The sequence below is a fragment of the Megalops cyprinoides genome, chromosome 25, assembly GCF_013368585.1.
Source record: "Megalops cyprinoides isolate fMegCyp1 chromosome 25, fMegCyp1.pri, whole genome shotgun sequence".
Classification (NCBI taxonomy): domain Eukaryota; kingdom Metazoa; phylum Chordata; class Actinopteri; order Elopiformes; family Megalopidae; genus Megalops; species Megalops cyprinoides.
The window spans coordinates 20,312,161-20,327,158 of NC_050607.1; the positions used below are offsets into that span (position 1 = coordinate 20,312,161).

Genomic DNA, 14,998 nt, shown 5'->3' on the forward strand with positions numbered 1-14,998 from the left:
ATGACCTGGGCTTGAGTCTGAGCTGCATCCCTTTCCAACAGTGACCTGGAGTCTGACGAGAAGGGAAACCCTGAGCTTGGTCCTGCTGAGGTTTATTCACAGCATCCTGCCACTCAGTTGCCTAGCCATTCAGATGACACCATGAAGATGTGTTTATCTTCTGTTCGCCCTTTCCTTTCCTTGTGCACTGTGGAACTTGTAGATTGAAAAATACTGATTGTTGGCATGCCAGCGTATTAGAGGATGTTGAACTGAGACAAAATTGCTGATTCCAAAATCTGGAAAAAGTATAAAAGATAGGACTGTGCTGCAGCAGAGCTGTCTTTCAATAAAGCTGAGAAATCAAAGCAGCTGCTTCCATTCACACAAATAAAAGTTTCCATCTCACTGCTATGGTTAAATTTATTTAGCACAAATCCCATTCAGAGCAGTGTCCTACAGTGAAACAGCGCTGAATCCAAACCAACACACAGAGAGTTAAGGTCTCAGTGATACAAGCAGTGAGCCTTTAGTCTCGGGATGAATGGAAAATCAGAGAGCAAAGACTTATGGGTAAACAGCATGGGTTTAGGATGAGAGGGCAGAGACCTAAGGGGACTACAGCCCATAGTGTTTCTGATGCTCCTGTACTGCACCCAATGCCAGCAAATCCACTTTGACACTTGGGAAAGACAGCAATTGATGCAACTGATGCTGCTGGTTGCGGTGACTGGATGCACAATGTTGAAGGGGAGTTCTGGGAAATCAATACCATGGCAATGGGGGCAACAATTTTGCCCTAACCATGCCCAGCCTATTGTCCAGCTAACTGGGCTTTAGATGCTAAATGACAACAATTAAATGTAATGTAAACTACCGATACATTGTACTGTTACATCAGTACGGCGGGCCGTTCACCTCTGACCTTTTTGGGTATTACCAGGAAATAGAGTTCTAATGTAGAGACGGCAGAGGGGGTGAAAAAGGCCATGCTTGTATTACAAAGGCCTGTCATGCGCAATGATATTACAGAGAAATAACACAGCAAAGGATCTGTATAGCATCTTGGGTACCAGTCTAGACCCGTCTTATACTCCCTCCATGGGACCTTCCTCCTTGGATCAGTGCTCTGTGGCTCTCTGGAACACATTCCAGTCCAGCCAAGGTCCATCACTTAGTACAGGGCTCTGGCTAATCCATAAACAGGCTAACTGGGCTTTCAGTGTAACAAGATGGCTTACTCCACACTTTTGAAAGGAAAAAATATGGTTTTGGAGTAGAAAGAGGAAATGGTTTGCCCCTGAAAAGCTCTTTAAGTCATGAAACTCCTGCCAGCTTCCAAATTCTGTGGTTAAAATGAAGGCTGGGTGACAGACAGAGGTGATTGAGGATGATTTCCTTGAGTGGCATAGCAATTGGGTGGCCACATCTTACAAAATGGAGTTCACATTACATTGTTGGCATTTTAGCAGATGCTCTTATCCAGAGCAACTTACACAGGCTACAATTTTTTGCATGTTACCCATTCATACAGCTGGATATTTACTGAGGCAATTCAGGGTTTTTTTACTCAGGCAATTCAGGGTTAAGTACCTTGCCCAAGGGTGCAACAGCAGTGCCCCAGTAGGGAATCGAACTTATGAGTCCTGCTTCTTACCACTAAGCCACACTGCCGCCCCAGTGTAGCATATTGAGTTTTCAGATGGGATTCACGTGCATTCTGATCTGAACACAGTCCTTAGGGCCTTTTTCAACCAGCAAGGCACAAATATTTACAGCAAAACCATGGCAGCGTAAGACTAGATCATTCGTGTCAGTGAATTAGTCTGCAGAATGGAATTGTTATCTGTCATCTGTGCTTTCTGTGGAATTTTGAGATGCATGCAAATCGTTTAAGAGGATATCAGGTGTCTCCACTGGTCAAACAAGAAACATCAACAAACCAGCCTGCTGCATTTATGAATGAATGCACTGAGTATATATACATATACATATATATATATATATATATATATATATATATATATATATATATATATATATATATATATATATATATATATATATATATTTTCATTGTAAACCATAAAGAGGAATGATAGTTTATTATATTAAAAAAAGAAGATAGCGGAAAATGACCAATTAGGTGCTGAAAGACCCTAAAATCAGGGGACACGGACATGCGTCTGTTTGTTTTGGTCCACTTGTCACTCGAGGTGTGGGTGGGAGGGAGCTCAAAATTTGTGCACCATCTGTTCTCCCTTTCTGAACTTTGACACTGGCTCACCGCCACTGTTGCTGAAGGCGGCTTCAGTCCAAGGCCTCTATGGGAACACGTTATAGCCCTCTAATGGGGTTGCTGTGTTTGACTTCAGTCTCATGGACACCCTTCTCGTCTCCAAAACCCAATATGTCTACAAAGTGCAGATATTTCAACTAACTTCTCTATCTGAGGGAAGAATATAAAATATACTACCTGCATTGGTCCTGGGTTTAGCAGTTAACCATGCTTTTTTTGAAATCTAAAAGACAGGAAACTGGAAGATACAGCTGTCCTTTTCTTGACTGTATAAGTATGTATGCAACAGTAGAACAGATAGCCCTTTCTCTATTGCTGTTTTAAAGTGTAGGGCAGTGAGCACAAAAGAGTGAGCTCAAACCAATGACGTAACTGAATCGGATTGGAATGACACCCATGGCATGGATGAGACATGCCAACCCTGTCCACATTCTGGTGTGCTAAGGACAATGGAGACTTTCCATGCAGGTTTTAGGGACACCCTTGAATGAGTGACCCAGTACCCACAATGCATCCCTCACCACAGGGGTACCATGGAGTCCAAACAGCCCTTCTCACTGGTCTCCTTCAGGGTGCTTGGAGGTTCAGCTGAATTAGAATATGAATGAACCTGATGCCCAGGTCCTTGGGGCCTGTTTCCCGTGTTTCCAAGGTCACTTCCTTTATGGGACTGAAAGGCAGGATTACCCTGGGAAGGGGCATACATGCCGGCCAGGGTTTGGCATTCTAAACACAGGCACTAAAGGAACTCGCTCACAAAAGATAACTGTCCTGCACTTGTGACAAACAGAAAGGAGTGCTTCTGCGTTAGCTGGGATGGAAGAAAACACACATTTCCCCACTGCCTCTCCCTGGGGACTGCTCTGTCTGGGGTTTGATGGAGAATTTTGATTTGAGGATTGCTGGTTAGTGAGGGGATATGGTAGGATTTCAAGGTGTACTTCAAGGTGAGAGAGCAGTAGAGACAGTGACAGGCTCTAGTTCCCCAGGGGACGAGCTTCAGTGGGGAATGTCATGATGCTGATGGCCCTCTTATATATATTACATTATCATTTAGCAGACACTCTTATCCAGAGCAACTTCCAGCACAATAGAACAATATCAAGTATTACACCAAGGCTTTTGACAGTGGTATTGGTGAAAAGGGGAGGTCCTGGATGGGATGAAAAGCATCTCAGTGTTAGCCAGGCTAAGCTTTAGGCGGTGGTCCACCATCTACTGTGAAATGTCTTTCAGGGAAGCTGAGATGCACACAGAAACGCATGTGTCAAATAGCAGAAGAGACAGGAAAAGTTGCATGACGTCAGCATAGAAGTGATATGAAAAGCCATGGGAGGAGATGACAGAGCCGAGAGATTGCATGTAAAAGAGAGAAAAGGAGGTGGCCGAGTACAGAGCCTTGAGGGACACCTGTAGGCAGGCTGTGGGGTCTAGACAACCCATTGTTCCAGGACACCCTGAAAAAGCGTCCATAGAGGGAGCCAATACCTGCCGGCATCTCCTGGCTTCAGACTGCCGTTCGTTCACCTGCATCCCCATGCAAGACAGAGAGCACACAGGAAGTGTGCGCGACAGCACCTACCGTCCTCACTGGTGTGCGTCTCAGCCCCGCCATCCTGGTCCACCTCCTCCAGGGCTCCGTGCTCACTGTAGGGACTGTCGCTGTGGGGCACAGACAAAGACATAGATATAAAATGATTGTGCTGTTGCCTCCCCCTGTCAGCAGTAAGAAGGGAGACCCTGGTCTTAGTGGCTGATCTGAAAGGGTTCTAAAGGTAACTGTATGCTTAATAACCTTCCTCATGTCATTCATAGAAGCAATGCACTTATGCACATGAAGCTTAAACAGTAATCTTCACTGACTCGTCTCACCTTCATCTGCTCAGATATGACCTCTAAAGTGCTGCAACCTCTGAAGGAGCCAATTTCTAAGCCCAATTTTAAATGGCAGAGCCAATTAACTTAATACTAACTACATCCAGACCTTTAAACAGTAGCATTGGTAAGTGTGTCTATATCCATAAAATGCCATGCAAATAGAAGAAATTCAGTAACATGTAAAAAAAAAGCTTCTAAAAATCTGGATTTGAGAATATCTTGAATTTGCAGCTCTTGAATAAGTCTCATTTCCTGGAGTAGCATGAGGAAAACAACTTCAGTCACAGAGTGTCACCATCTCTCCAACTGGCTGTGATTCAGAGAGCTGGCAGACACAACACAAAGACCTGTGTCCTTTGTCCTGACAGATCACCCTGCTCAGTGACAGAAAAGGAGCCACACTATGGATCCACATTTCTTTCTCTGTGTCTGTAAGTGTAATTACAGACCAGCAGTAAGCCCTACCCAGCCTACTGGAGCCCTACTCTGCCCACCTGGCAGTGTCCTTGTGGAAAACAGCTTGGCTCCTGTGGGATGCATTCCGAACACTGTACTTACCCTCCCCATTAGCCACCACTGAACAGAAATAGAAGGCCACGACAGCATGCTAGTCTGACCTGACTTACATAGCAGAGACCACACCTCATATCCTGCTGCAAAGCCAGATTAGTCACAGCATTAAAGCTGGCTGACTGTCATCATTACTGACTGGCATCATCTTGGCTACGATTTTTTCAGATAGTGGCTTCCTGCTAATTGACTCTGGTCGCCTTCTGGTCCTTGTATGCTACAGTATACACAATATTGTAATTGATTACATTCCGTTTGTATTGTGCACATCATATAACACAAGGGAGTCCAGAAGAAGGCCATGAAAAGGAGCAGCTGCATGACACGGGCCTGGACCGGTGGTGTAGCATAGCGCTAAGGAGCAGGACTTGTAACTGAAAAGTCACTGGTTCAATTCCCTGCTGGGGCGCTGCTGCTGTACCCTTGGGCAAGATACTTAATCAATAATTTCCTCAGTAAATATCCATCTGTACGAATGGATAACGTATATGTATTGTAGACTATGTAAGTTGCGGTCTCACACCCAGTGGGACAGAGGACCTGCATGCGTGCCTTCACTCCCTTCTACATGCCCTGTACTGCACTGGACTCCACTGCTGTACTGTGGTTACTTCTATGAGATGGCTTCTTTACCTTTGAGACAGTAATCACTGTAATGGCTTTGCTCTGACTCACTCAAGGAGACTGTTTAATCACCAACCAACAGGAATGTGTGGTCATACTTTGTGACCACCAGCAGCTCTGGTGAGCATGATCAACTCCATTACCCACCAACAGTGCTCTTACAGCTGGGTCTCTGAAGAGCCCCACGCAGGGACAATATATACAGAACCAGTCCAAAGTTTGGACACACTTTCCTTTCTTTGTTTTTATTATTTCCACATTTTATAACAATAGTAAAGACATCACAACTATGCAACAACACAAATAGAATTATGCTGTGACCAAAAAGTGTTATAAACAAATCAAAACTATCTTATATTTTAGATTCTTCAAAATAGCCAAAAAATATTTAATTTTTTTTTTTCATAAAGAAATTCATATACAGGCATTAACTTCAAGATACATATTTGTCCAAGAAACAAATTTCAAGCATTTAAGCTTACATATTTACATCAAAATGTCTTTGAATGCATGTTTAACATTATCTTAATCAGGTATGTCCAAACTTTTGACTGGTATTGTACATACCTATTGTATTAGTCTTGGCCCTGATTAATGACCTATGAGCTCTGAGTCTGCAGGCAATTCACAGCAGAGGAATGAGTAAACACAGCTGAACTTCCTCCCTCCCTAACTGAGCCCATGTGGGTAGCTCTGTGAAGCTCCTTCGAAACTGGAAGCCAATCTGGCTGGAGACCTGGCAACCCTGCAGTCACCATGCTGAGGCCTCCCCGTGGCACTCACCAGTAGTCGCCCCCCGCCATACACTTCTCGTACACAGGGCCATCCAGCTCCTTGGCGTCTGGGAAGATGGTCTCGTGGTGGATGATGATGGTCTTGATGATCTCGTTGACGTGAGCCTGGCAGGACACCTGGTCCTGGATGTCAGGTGTGGGCATCAGGGTGGGGCCGAAGCAGATGGCCAGGTTATAGGGGTCCATCATGTTCTCGTCGCTGTACTGGGACAAGCTGGGGGGGGGACAGAACAGGGGTCAACGACTAAGGCACCGAAGAGGACGACATCTCGTACACTGAGGAAAATGAACACCTACAGCTGACAGAGAGGAAAAAAGAGAGCGCGGTTGGCCAAATCTCATTTTCCACAGCAGGTCTGTATACTCGTGGTTAATTAATTGAATTATGCAATCTGGCAGCTGGATTCAGATGGATTACCCAGCAGCCCGTGATCCTCGCACACGCTGCCGATTAGAAATTCTCAGACCTTTTAATGACTTGACATCCCCTCGTGCAATACAATTATGCCTCCCACTTCATTTCATAAAACTGTAAATAAAGACTGGAAGGCTTTCTGTAGAGGTACATTAAGCAGGTCATTCTAGCTGTCTTGTCACATGCTTGGTGCTGTTTTGTCTCTCATGTCAGGGGAGCCCCAACAGAGATAAGAATATTCATTTCCTGTATAAAACTGCACCATTCCATCAGGCTCGATCTGTGACACATTTGCTCCAGCTCATCGGGGACGCATAGCATTCCCTCTTTTGTATGTCACACGACAGCGCAAAGAGTCAATGGGATTGTCTGGGGGTGTGTCCTAGGCGGGTGGGACTTACTGGTTGAGGAAGGCGAAGAGGTACCGCATCACGACGAGGACGGACCTGGGCACGGTCAGCAGGATCTTGCGGATGTAAAGGGCTCTTTCGTAGAGATTGTCTGTTCCTGAGAAGAGGGAGGCACGCGAGGGGTTAGCTTTCCAATGCACATACTGCGACCATCCGCAACAAGTCACACCCAGCTTGATCCACGCCATCTTTCATGTCACAAGCTACAGTGGGCTTGCCTGTTTGTCATTTGCATGTAGCCATTTCTAATGTTCTGGAAGTCACCCTGTGTAAGGGCATCTGGAGGATAAATAATGGCAATAATGAGGGAAAAATTTCTAGAGTGGTTAGCCTGTCACGGAGAACCACATGACCTTCAGGAGAAATTTATGAGCCTCTCTCCCATGAAGTGTATCAGCCACGCTGCTTTTCCAGGCTGAATATGTAATGACAGTTATCCATCTGAATCTGCCCGCTCATTGATACCCACAGAGACACGGTCTCTGTCTATGAATGGAGGGAGGCAAAGGCAGCACCGACTCTGCAGAGCCTGGGTGAGGGGATTTATACTTACAAATAGCATTATTTGGAGCAGAGCTCCTCCCAAATTATGCATGCAGCACTAGCAGATGCTGACAAGTATTAAACAAAAGCTCTGCTGTGGAAGATGATTAATAAATTTCCCTTTAATATGAGCAGGACTGCATCACCCCCAACTGCACACAATACATAAAACAAAACAGACATCAACAGTGCAATCAAAACTACTATGCTAAAGCAGCAAATTAACCAATATCATAAATATAATCCCATGCCAATATTCAAACTAATGCCATAGAAGATTGCCAAAGAAGTTTTTTTCAATGCAGGTAAATCATTGGCAAGAACTTTCCTGGCCAAGTCTGAACATTACTCAAAATGACATGCTACAATACACATCACAGACATAGAGGAACTGGGATTTGTAAACATGCCAGAAGAAATCTGGTCTGTAAGAAGATCATTTGACAAAGTACTAAAAAATGTCTATTGAGGTGCTTTTACGGTGAAGGGGGTCCTCCAGTCACAATACTAAAATGAAAAAAAAGTATATAAAATGCATAAGTTAACTTGTGGTAGGGCTTGAATGGTGTTATGCTCACACTCACTGGTCTGGGAGTGTTGTTAGCCTGGTCTGATACTGTTGCTCATTTAACTTGGATGGATACACTTATGTTCCATTGCGCTGGAAGTCGCTCTGGATAAGAGCATCTGCTAAATGAATGTAAGGTAATGTAATGATATACTAGTGAAAAGAGGAGCTCTCAGTTGCAAAGACCAGTGGTATGATCAACACAGATCACATACCTGATGCTACTGTCACAGTGCACGGGACTCTGGGGAGGACCTACCTCTGTCCTCATTCACACCTCTGACCATGCCCGTCACTTTTCATTACATACTCTGGCCTGATTCAGACTGATGAGTGTGCACAACATGAAGTAGTGCATTTCATTCACTGAGAGGACGTAATTTTCTGAGACCATCTTCATTTTACATATCACCCACTCAAATTGTCCAGTTGAGTGAGATAAGTGCTACACCTGAAAATTCTTGTAATGTTTGTCTGAAAAATGGAGGTTAGTAACCATTGTTAGAGTAGGACTGTTAGGACTAAGTACACCTTGTAGTACCACTATTCAGGGGTGTGGCTTAGCAAAGAGTCTATTTATTCAAGGCTACACCACCAGAAGTCCAGCTGGAATTTGAACTGGCTTTCTTCTTGTTAAAGGCAGCAGTATGGTATAGTGATAACCAGCTTGATTCCCTGCTGCTGCTGTACCCTTGAGCAAGGTATTTAACACATTGCCAGTTGTATAAATGGATAAAATATAAGTCACTCAAGAGCCTCTGCTAAATGACAATAATGTAATGCAATGTAATGGTCCAGTTCCTGAATGGCTACCCCACACCGCTGCCCAACAACCAAATGTTTGGATGTGGCTATTTCTGACATGTGGCCATGTTGGACCCATTGATTCACATTACATTATATCCATTTAGCTCTTATCCAGAGTGACTTCCAGAACAAAAGAACATAAGTGTATCCATTCAAGCTGAATGAGCAACAGTGTCAGACCAGGCCAACAACACTCCCAGACCAGTGAGTGTGAGCATAACACTATTCAAGCCCTACCACAAGTTAACTTGTGCAATCTAACTAGACAAGGGAAGCCAAGTATAGTATGATTCATCAGTCACTAGATCAAATAATCCAAAACACATGGCAATACTACACGTAAAATAAACAGCAAGTATTACAGGTGTTAGGAGGTGGGCACTGAGGTAGAAGCAAGATGCAGTCTAAAGAGGTGGGTCTTCAGTCTGTGTCGGAAGACGGCCACTGTCCTGACCCCCCCTCACTCCACCACTGAGGGACCAATACAGACAGGGATTGTGTTTGAGAGGAGCAATGTGTGAACCCTGTTTTGAGTGAGATGGATGAATGAGGACTGAGGCACACGCCCTGTCCGGGAGAAGGAGGTGGCGCGGGCCGTAACCCTTGCCCCACGTCCCTCTTACAGCGAGAGCCTCATTGCCCAGTGGGAGGGAGAGGATGCCATCCCCCAAATCCAGAAAGTGCGCTGTCGCAGATACCATGTGACTCCCATCACTGGCGAAGCACGTGACACGCCACGTCTCTCACCGTACACCCTCACAGCTAAAACCTGGCTTGCAAACTTCTGTGCGCTTTCTTCTTACACTTGAAACCAGCACACAAAAAACGCTGACAAATGATCTGTCAAGCGTTTGTGTCTTTCCCATCTATATGGGAGACATTTGAACACCCCTGTTCACAGGGGTGATTTAAAATAGCTGCAACACCAAGAAATGAGTCACTGAATCCAGGTGGCATCTGGGAAAGCCTTTTGGGACTAGTTTCGACCTTATTCGTCCTACACAAGTGCCTGAGCTGGATTCAACAGAGACAATTTTCAGCATGTCAAAAATCTGCTATTTAAAGCAGAGACTTCTTCCTGTCTGGGATGAAAAAGTGAGAAGCTAGGCAGCTGTCTCCAGCCCATGAGAAAATGCTCTACAGAAATGCTCAAAACTGATGTCCCAACAAATACAAATGAAACCAAAGGCTCCCTATTTATAACTGAAGGTTAAAATGGAAGGTTATACTTAGCAGTTCCTTTGTAGTTCCTTTTGAATTCTGTAACACAGCAATGTTTGTTGAGTCTTAATTAGATGTTGAATCTGTCTGGGTTGGGTATCCACACTCATAGTACTCGTATCTATGTGTATATATGATGAGGAATGTCTGCCTTTTACAGGTTGGAATCCCTCATACTGGGTAGTACATCAGTAGGCTTAGCCCATAGACACTGCACTTGGGTCCATGACTGGACTTCAACCTCATAATATGGAAAAGTTCTACTCTGCTGCTCACACACATTCTTTCTCTCTCACAGACACACACACACACACACACACACACACACACACACACACACACATACACAAAGTCACAGAGGGTTAAGTTACTGCATGAGTAAAGAAATGATGCATTCATGGCACAACTGAATGAACAAGGTGCTTTCCACACAGGAATCTGTGTGATACAGAGCTACACATTCCCGTTCACAATTACGAGTGTAAGGACAGCTTCGTGTCCTCTACAACTACTGCTGAATGCTGTAAAGACAACAACAATGGACTAGTGGTCAAACTGGGACAAAAGGCAAAAGACTTCACATGTCACCAATATACACGCCCATCATAAATGAACGCCTGTGTCCAGACCTCTGGCTGCTTTCTAACATCCACGTCAAGGGCAGGAATCTGACTGCATGGACACAAGGGCTGCACAATGAATCACTCAGCTTCATCTGGCAAACTTCCGGTCAAAGGGAAACGGCAGCCACTTATATTGTTCAGAGAAAAGAATGAGTCACCATCTTCTCTCCTGTTCCAATGAAAGCTCTTTCCCCAGAAAAGTCACACGCTGTCAGAAGCCCGGGTGCTCAACGAGTTCGGAGCAACTTACTGACGCAGGAAATGAGGTCGTTGAATCTGTCCTTGGGAAAGAGGGGGTTCTCCAGGCCGCGGAAGTAGAGTTTGAGAACCCCAGCGACCGAGTTGATGTCATGGTTGTTCTCCTCATCCGTCAGGGGGTCATTTCCTGTGGGACAGGTTTACCAGGTAGGTATGTAGACATGTTTTCATGGTATGATCACACAGCAAATTCACAGATTATAAAATATTTAGGCCATGTGTTTTCAATTGACTTTAAAATCCTCTCACTTCTTGACAGAAATGCAGCTTGTGCACTTGGTGATGGGTGAATATGAATATTCTTTTTTGTTCCTTTGATCCATTTTTGTCAGTTGGACAATACCATACAGAAAAAATTCATTTTATGCTGAAAAAGACCAGCACACTAAATGGCCATCAAATTTAAAAAATTTGAGTGACTTCACCTCCCCAGACTTCAGTCTCTCCCACTCACTGTTTTTCAGAGCAGACACAACATGGTTAGTATGAAAAGGAATTAAAATTTAATTCTCAAAAGCTTCACTGCTAATTATATTTTCCAAATGTGCAGAGGATTATAATGATTAGGAGTTAAAAGTACATTTCATCCCTTAATAGGATCTTGCATCTCCTTTCTTGAAGTGGGGTTGCCAGAGCGTGGCTATAATCCTCACCTCTCTCAAATGAGTTCTTGATGTCGTTGACCTCAACCTGAGACCCCGACACCCGGAATATGCCCTGATGCTGGAGGCCTGAAAAGAGGACATTAGGAGAAGAGGAATATGTGTGGGAGATCAATCAATCAACCAATCAATCAATTTTTATTTGATACCTTGACAAAAGCGTTGTCACTGACTGCTTCACAGATTGCATTTCATATAAATAATTCAGGTAATAGTGGATATGTGTAAAAGGAATGAGAGATTCAAAAAACACTTTGCATATAAAATAATTTAGAATGATGAACAGTTCACTCTCAAGAGGATGAAAAACTAATAAAAAAATATGGACCAAAAATAAACCAAAGAAAAGTTTTGCTCCCATTTGAAAGCATAATCTGGTCCGACTTGCCCAAGTGAACCCTAGGGGATTTTGCAAGTTTGCTCTCCCCTCATAGAGAATTCCCAAAGAGAGGCAAAAATGATTACAGTCTGCTAAAGCGCACTATCATTTGGATTAGCATTTTGTAATGAAAGTGGTCAGAGTTCAGTGCTGAGCTAAATTAGCCCGAATTAGCCTTAATTAGCCTTTCAGTGCCCTCCACAGGATAGTTACATAGCTTTCCCTGGAGGCGCTGCTGTGTGGGAACTGAATGTCCTAACTGCCACACCTTCGGTAGTCATGCTAAAGATGACGTTCTGTGGAAGGACTTTATTCACTCAAACACTCTATTCACTCAAAGTGCTTTACATATCGTCCAGATGATTCAGGGTCATTCGTTTGGTTGTCTCTGTTGACAGGGTGACTGAGCTTTGTCGCTGAGAGGGTAAACAAGTCAGAATCTGCACGGACTTTACCGTGACTGTGACTAAAGTGGGGCGAATTCAACACTGCCATGCCAAAAGGGGTCCCACCCACAGGCTAATGCCACCAGCTGCAGGAATGCTGCCTGAAGCCAAGCTGGCCGTGGTTAGGGAGGACAGGTGCTGCGCTGTCCGGGACTCTCCTCAAAGTGGGCCCCAGTTTCCCCTCTCCCCCTCATGCGGAGGGAAACAGTTCCTCAAAGCGCTTTGTATATAACTTCCAGAATTCCAGCAAGCGCCTGCATTTGCTTTAAAGCACTGTTCTTTTTTTCGGCCGGTCAGACGGTAAGAGATGGACACGGCACACACAGTGTTGTTTCGGGCCAATCAGACGATCAGGTATGAAGACGGCACACGCAGTGTTTTTTTATTTGGCCAATCGAACGGTCAGGGATGCAGACGGCACTCGGCAGACTCACCGTAGAGGTTGATGAATCGTATGCAGCTCTCAACCACTCGAGGAATAGCCTGCCCAGAATCCTTAAAAAGAAGACAATGGTTGTAAAAGGGTGCATCTGTTTTAGCCTTGAGTTTCTGGGACATAACAGGAGCATATACAGTACCAGTCAAAAGTTTTGACACACCTGATTAAGATAACAGGAAACATGCATTCAAAGACATTTTGATCTAAAGACTTATGCTTGCCTGAAATTTGTTTCTTAGACAAATATAAATCCTGAAGTTGATGCTTATGTATGAATTACTTTCCAAAACAATGTAATTTAATTTTTTTTTGGCTAATTTGAAGAATCTGAAATATATAATAGTTTTAATTTGTTTATAACACGTTTTGGTCACTGCATAATTATGTTATACTACATACTATGTTATTTCATAGTTTTGATAGCCTTATTATTATCATAAAATGTGTAAAATAATAAAAATAAAGGAAGCAAAGTTTGTCCAAACTTTTGACCGGTATAGTATACGCATATCTGCAATTTGCAGTTGGTAGCCGTGCCAATAATCCAGTGAGCTGAAGGTTTACAGAAGCTAACACAATCCAGCCTGGACCTGCAGTCTCATGCTTGACAGTAACAGTCATAAAAAACAGTTAGCTATGCAGCATTGTGTTTTAGTGGATGGAAACATCAAACGTGCACAGGATAGCTGGGCTTCATACACAGCCTTCATACACAGCCATAATTTAGCAGCAGATACAGCACTATAACTGGGTGCGAACCAGAGCAGTGTCACATAGACAAATTCCATATGAGAGCAAAGATACACAGGATAACGGGGTACCAATCAGGTAGGATACATAAGATCAATAGGAACCACACGCTAAAGTTACTTTTGGAACTTTTGTCTGAGCTGGCAGCGAAACCAGATCCACTGCAGCTTCAGGTTTCTGTTTATCCAGCTGTATCAACATTTGGACAAGTATTAAACGTGTGTGAAAAGATCATCTGAATATATTTGACAATGCTGCGACATTTAAACCAACTTGGGTGTATTCCCACAGTTGACAAATATCTCAAGTGAAGTGAAGTCAACTTTATGAGCTGTAGGTTTCCTGTTATCCAGCTGTTGGGAGAAATGACATGAACTCCAGATCCAAGGTGAACGATGCAGTCTGGGTCTTTGTAAGCCTTCCTGATTTAATTCTTAACATTGAAAACAGAGACACACACAGGCAAGGGTGACAGAGAGCAGCCATTCTATCGGGCAAAGAGCAAGCACACGGAAACAGGAAGTGCAGGCAGGAGACAGGAAGTGCAGGCAGGAGACAGGAAGAGCAGGCTGCAGTTGAGCCAGCAGCGCTCTATTCTACCTGGTGTCGGATGTGCGAGTTCCGTCGTCCACGGCTGCAAGTGTCGGCGAGAGAGCGTGAGAGGGGGAAAAACAGAGAAGTGAAACCCACATCAAACCCTCCCCCGCTGCAAGCCACCACCCATGTCCCGAGCTGACTGCTTCTCTACCTTTCGCAAACACACCCCTCTTCAACCCGGGAAACAGGTGAGCTAAGAGGCACTGGGAAGGGTCTGCCTTCTATGCCTATGAGCGTTCGCTCTCTCTGAAATCTAACTACAGCCTGTCATCACTGTGGGGGGGAGAATGCTAATTCCAATGCCTTTCCACTCTCTGAACTCCTGTCAGTTGGGCCTCTCAGGGGGGGACTGTAGAAGACAATACCCCACCACGCTGCCAGTCATATCAGATCCCCTGCATGCAAACTGACACTGTGCTGCTCGCGTGTTTCCCTGAGCTTGAAGAAGCGGTGCTATAACCAGAAGCAGAAGCCCACTGACACACAAGAGGCATAGCGATCAGGTCCCAGGAAAGCCCGAAAGGGGGGGGCGGGGGGAGGCGAGGATCAGTTCGGCAGATAGAGGTGGCTCTGTTCGGTACCTGCACGAACGACACCAAGTCACCGTTAAACAACTTGGTGTTAAATATGGAGCGCGGCCTAGGTTTCCGGGATTTGGGGGGCACGTGGGGAGGCCTAGGGAACGGAGGGAATGGAGAGGGGGTTATATGCGCTCAGGATTTCGGCACCTTCGGCC

At 44.6% G+C, this 14,998-nt stretch overlaps 1 protein-coding gene across 2 annotated transcripts in view; it reads right to left on the minus strand.

Moving 5' to 3' along the window:
- LOC118771923 (SLIT-ROBO Rho GTPase-activating protein 1-like) overlaps positions 1-14,998 on the minus strand; it is a 100,353-nt gene that overhangs the window by 11,502 nt on the left and 73,853 nt on the right. The window contains exons 12-18 of one of the 2 annotated variants that reach the window (XM_036520097.1): positions 14,266-14,299; positions 12,911-12,971; positions 11,643-11,720; positions 10,982-11,116; positions 6,961-7,066; positions 6,134-6,358; positions 3,861-3,940 (exon numbers count right to left, since the gene is read on the minus strand). In XM_036520097.1, coding sequence (XP_036375990.1) covers positions 3,861-3,940; positions 6,134-6,358; positions 6,961-7,066; positions 10,982-11,116; positions 11,643-11,720; positions 12,911-12,971; positions 14,266-14,299 — 719 coding nt within the window. Of the gene's footprint in view, positions 1-3,860; positions 3,941-6,133; positions 6,359-6,960; positions 7,067-10,981; positions 11,117-11,642; positions 11,721-12,910; positions 12,972-14,265; positions 14,300-14,843; positions 14,938-14,998 lie in introns of both variants that reach the window. The other variant, XM_036520098.1, reaches the window with a different exon arrangement.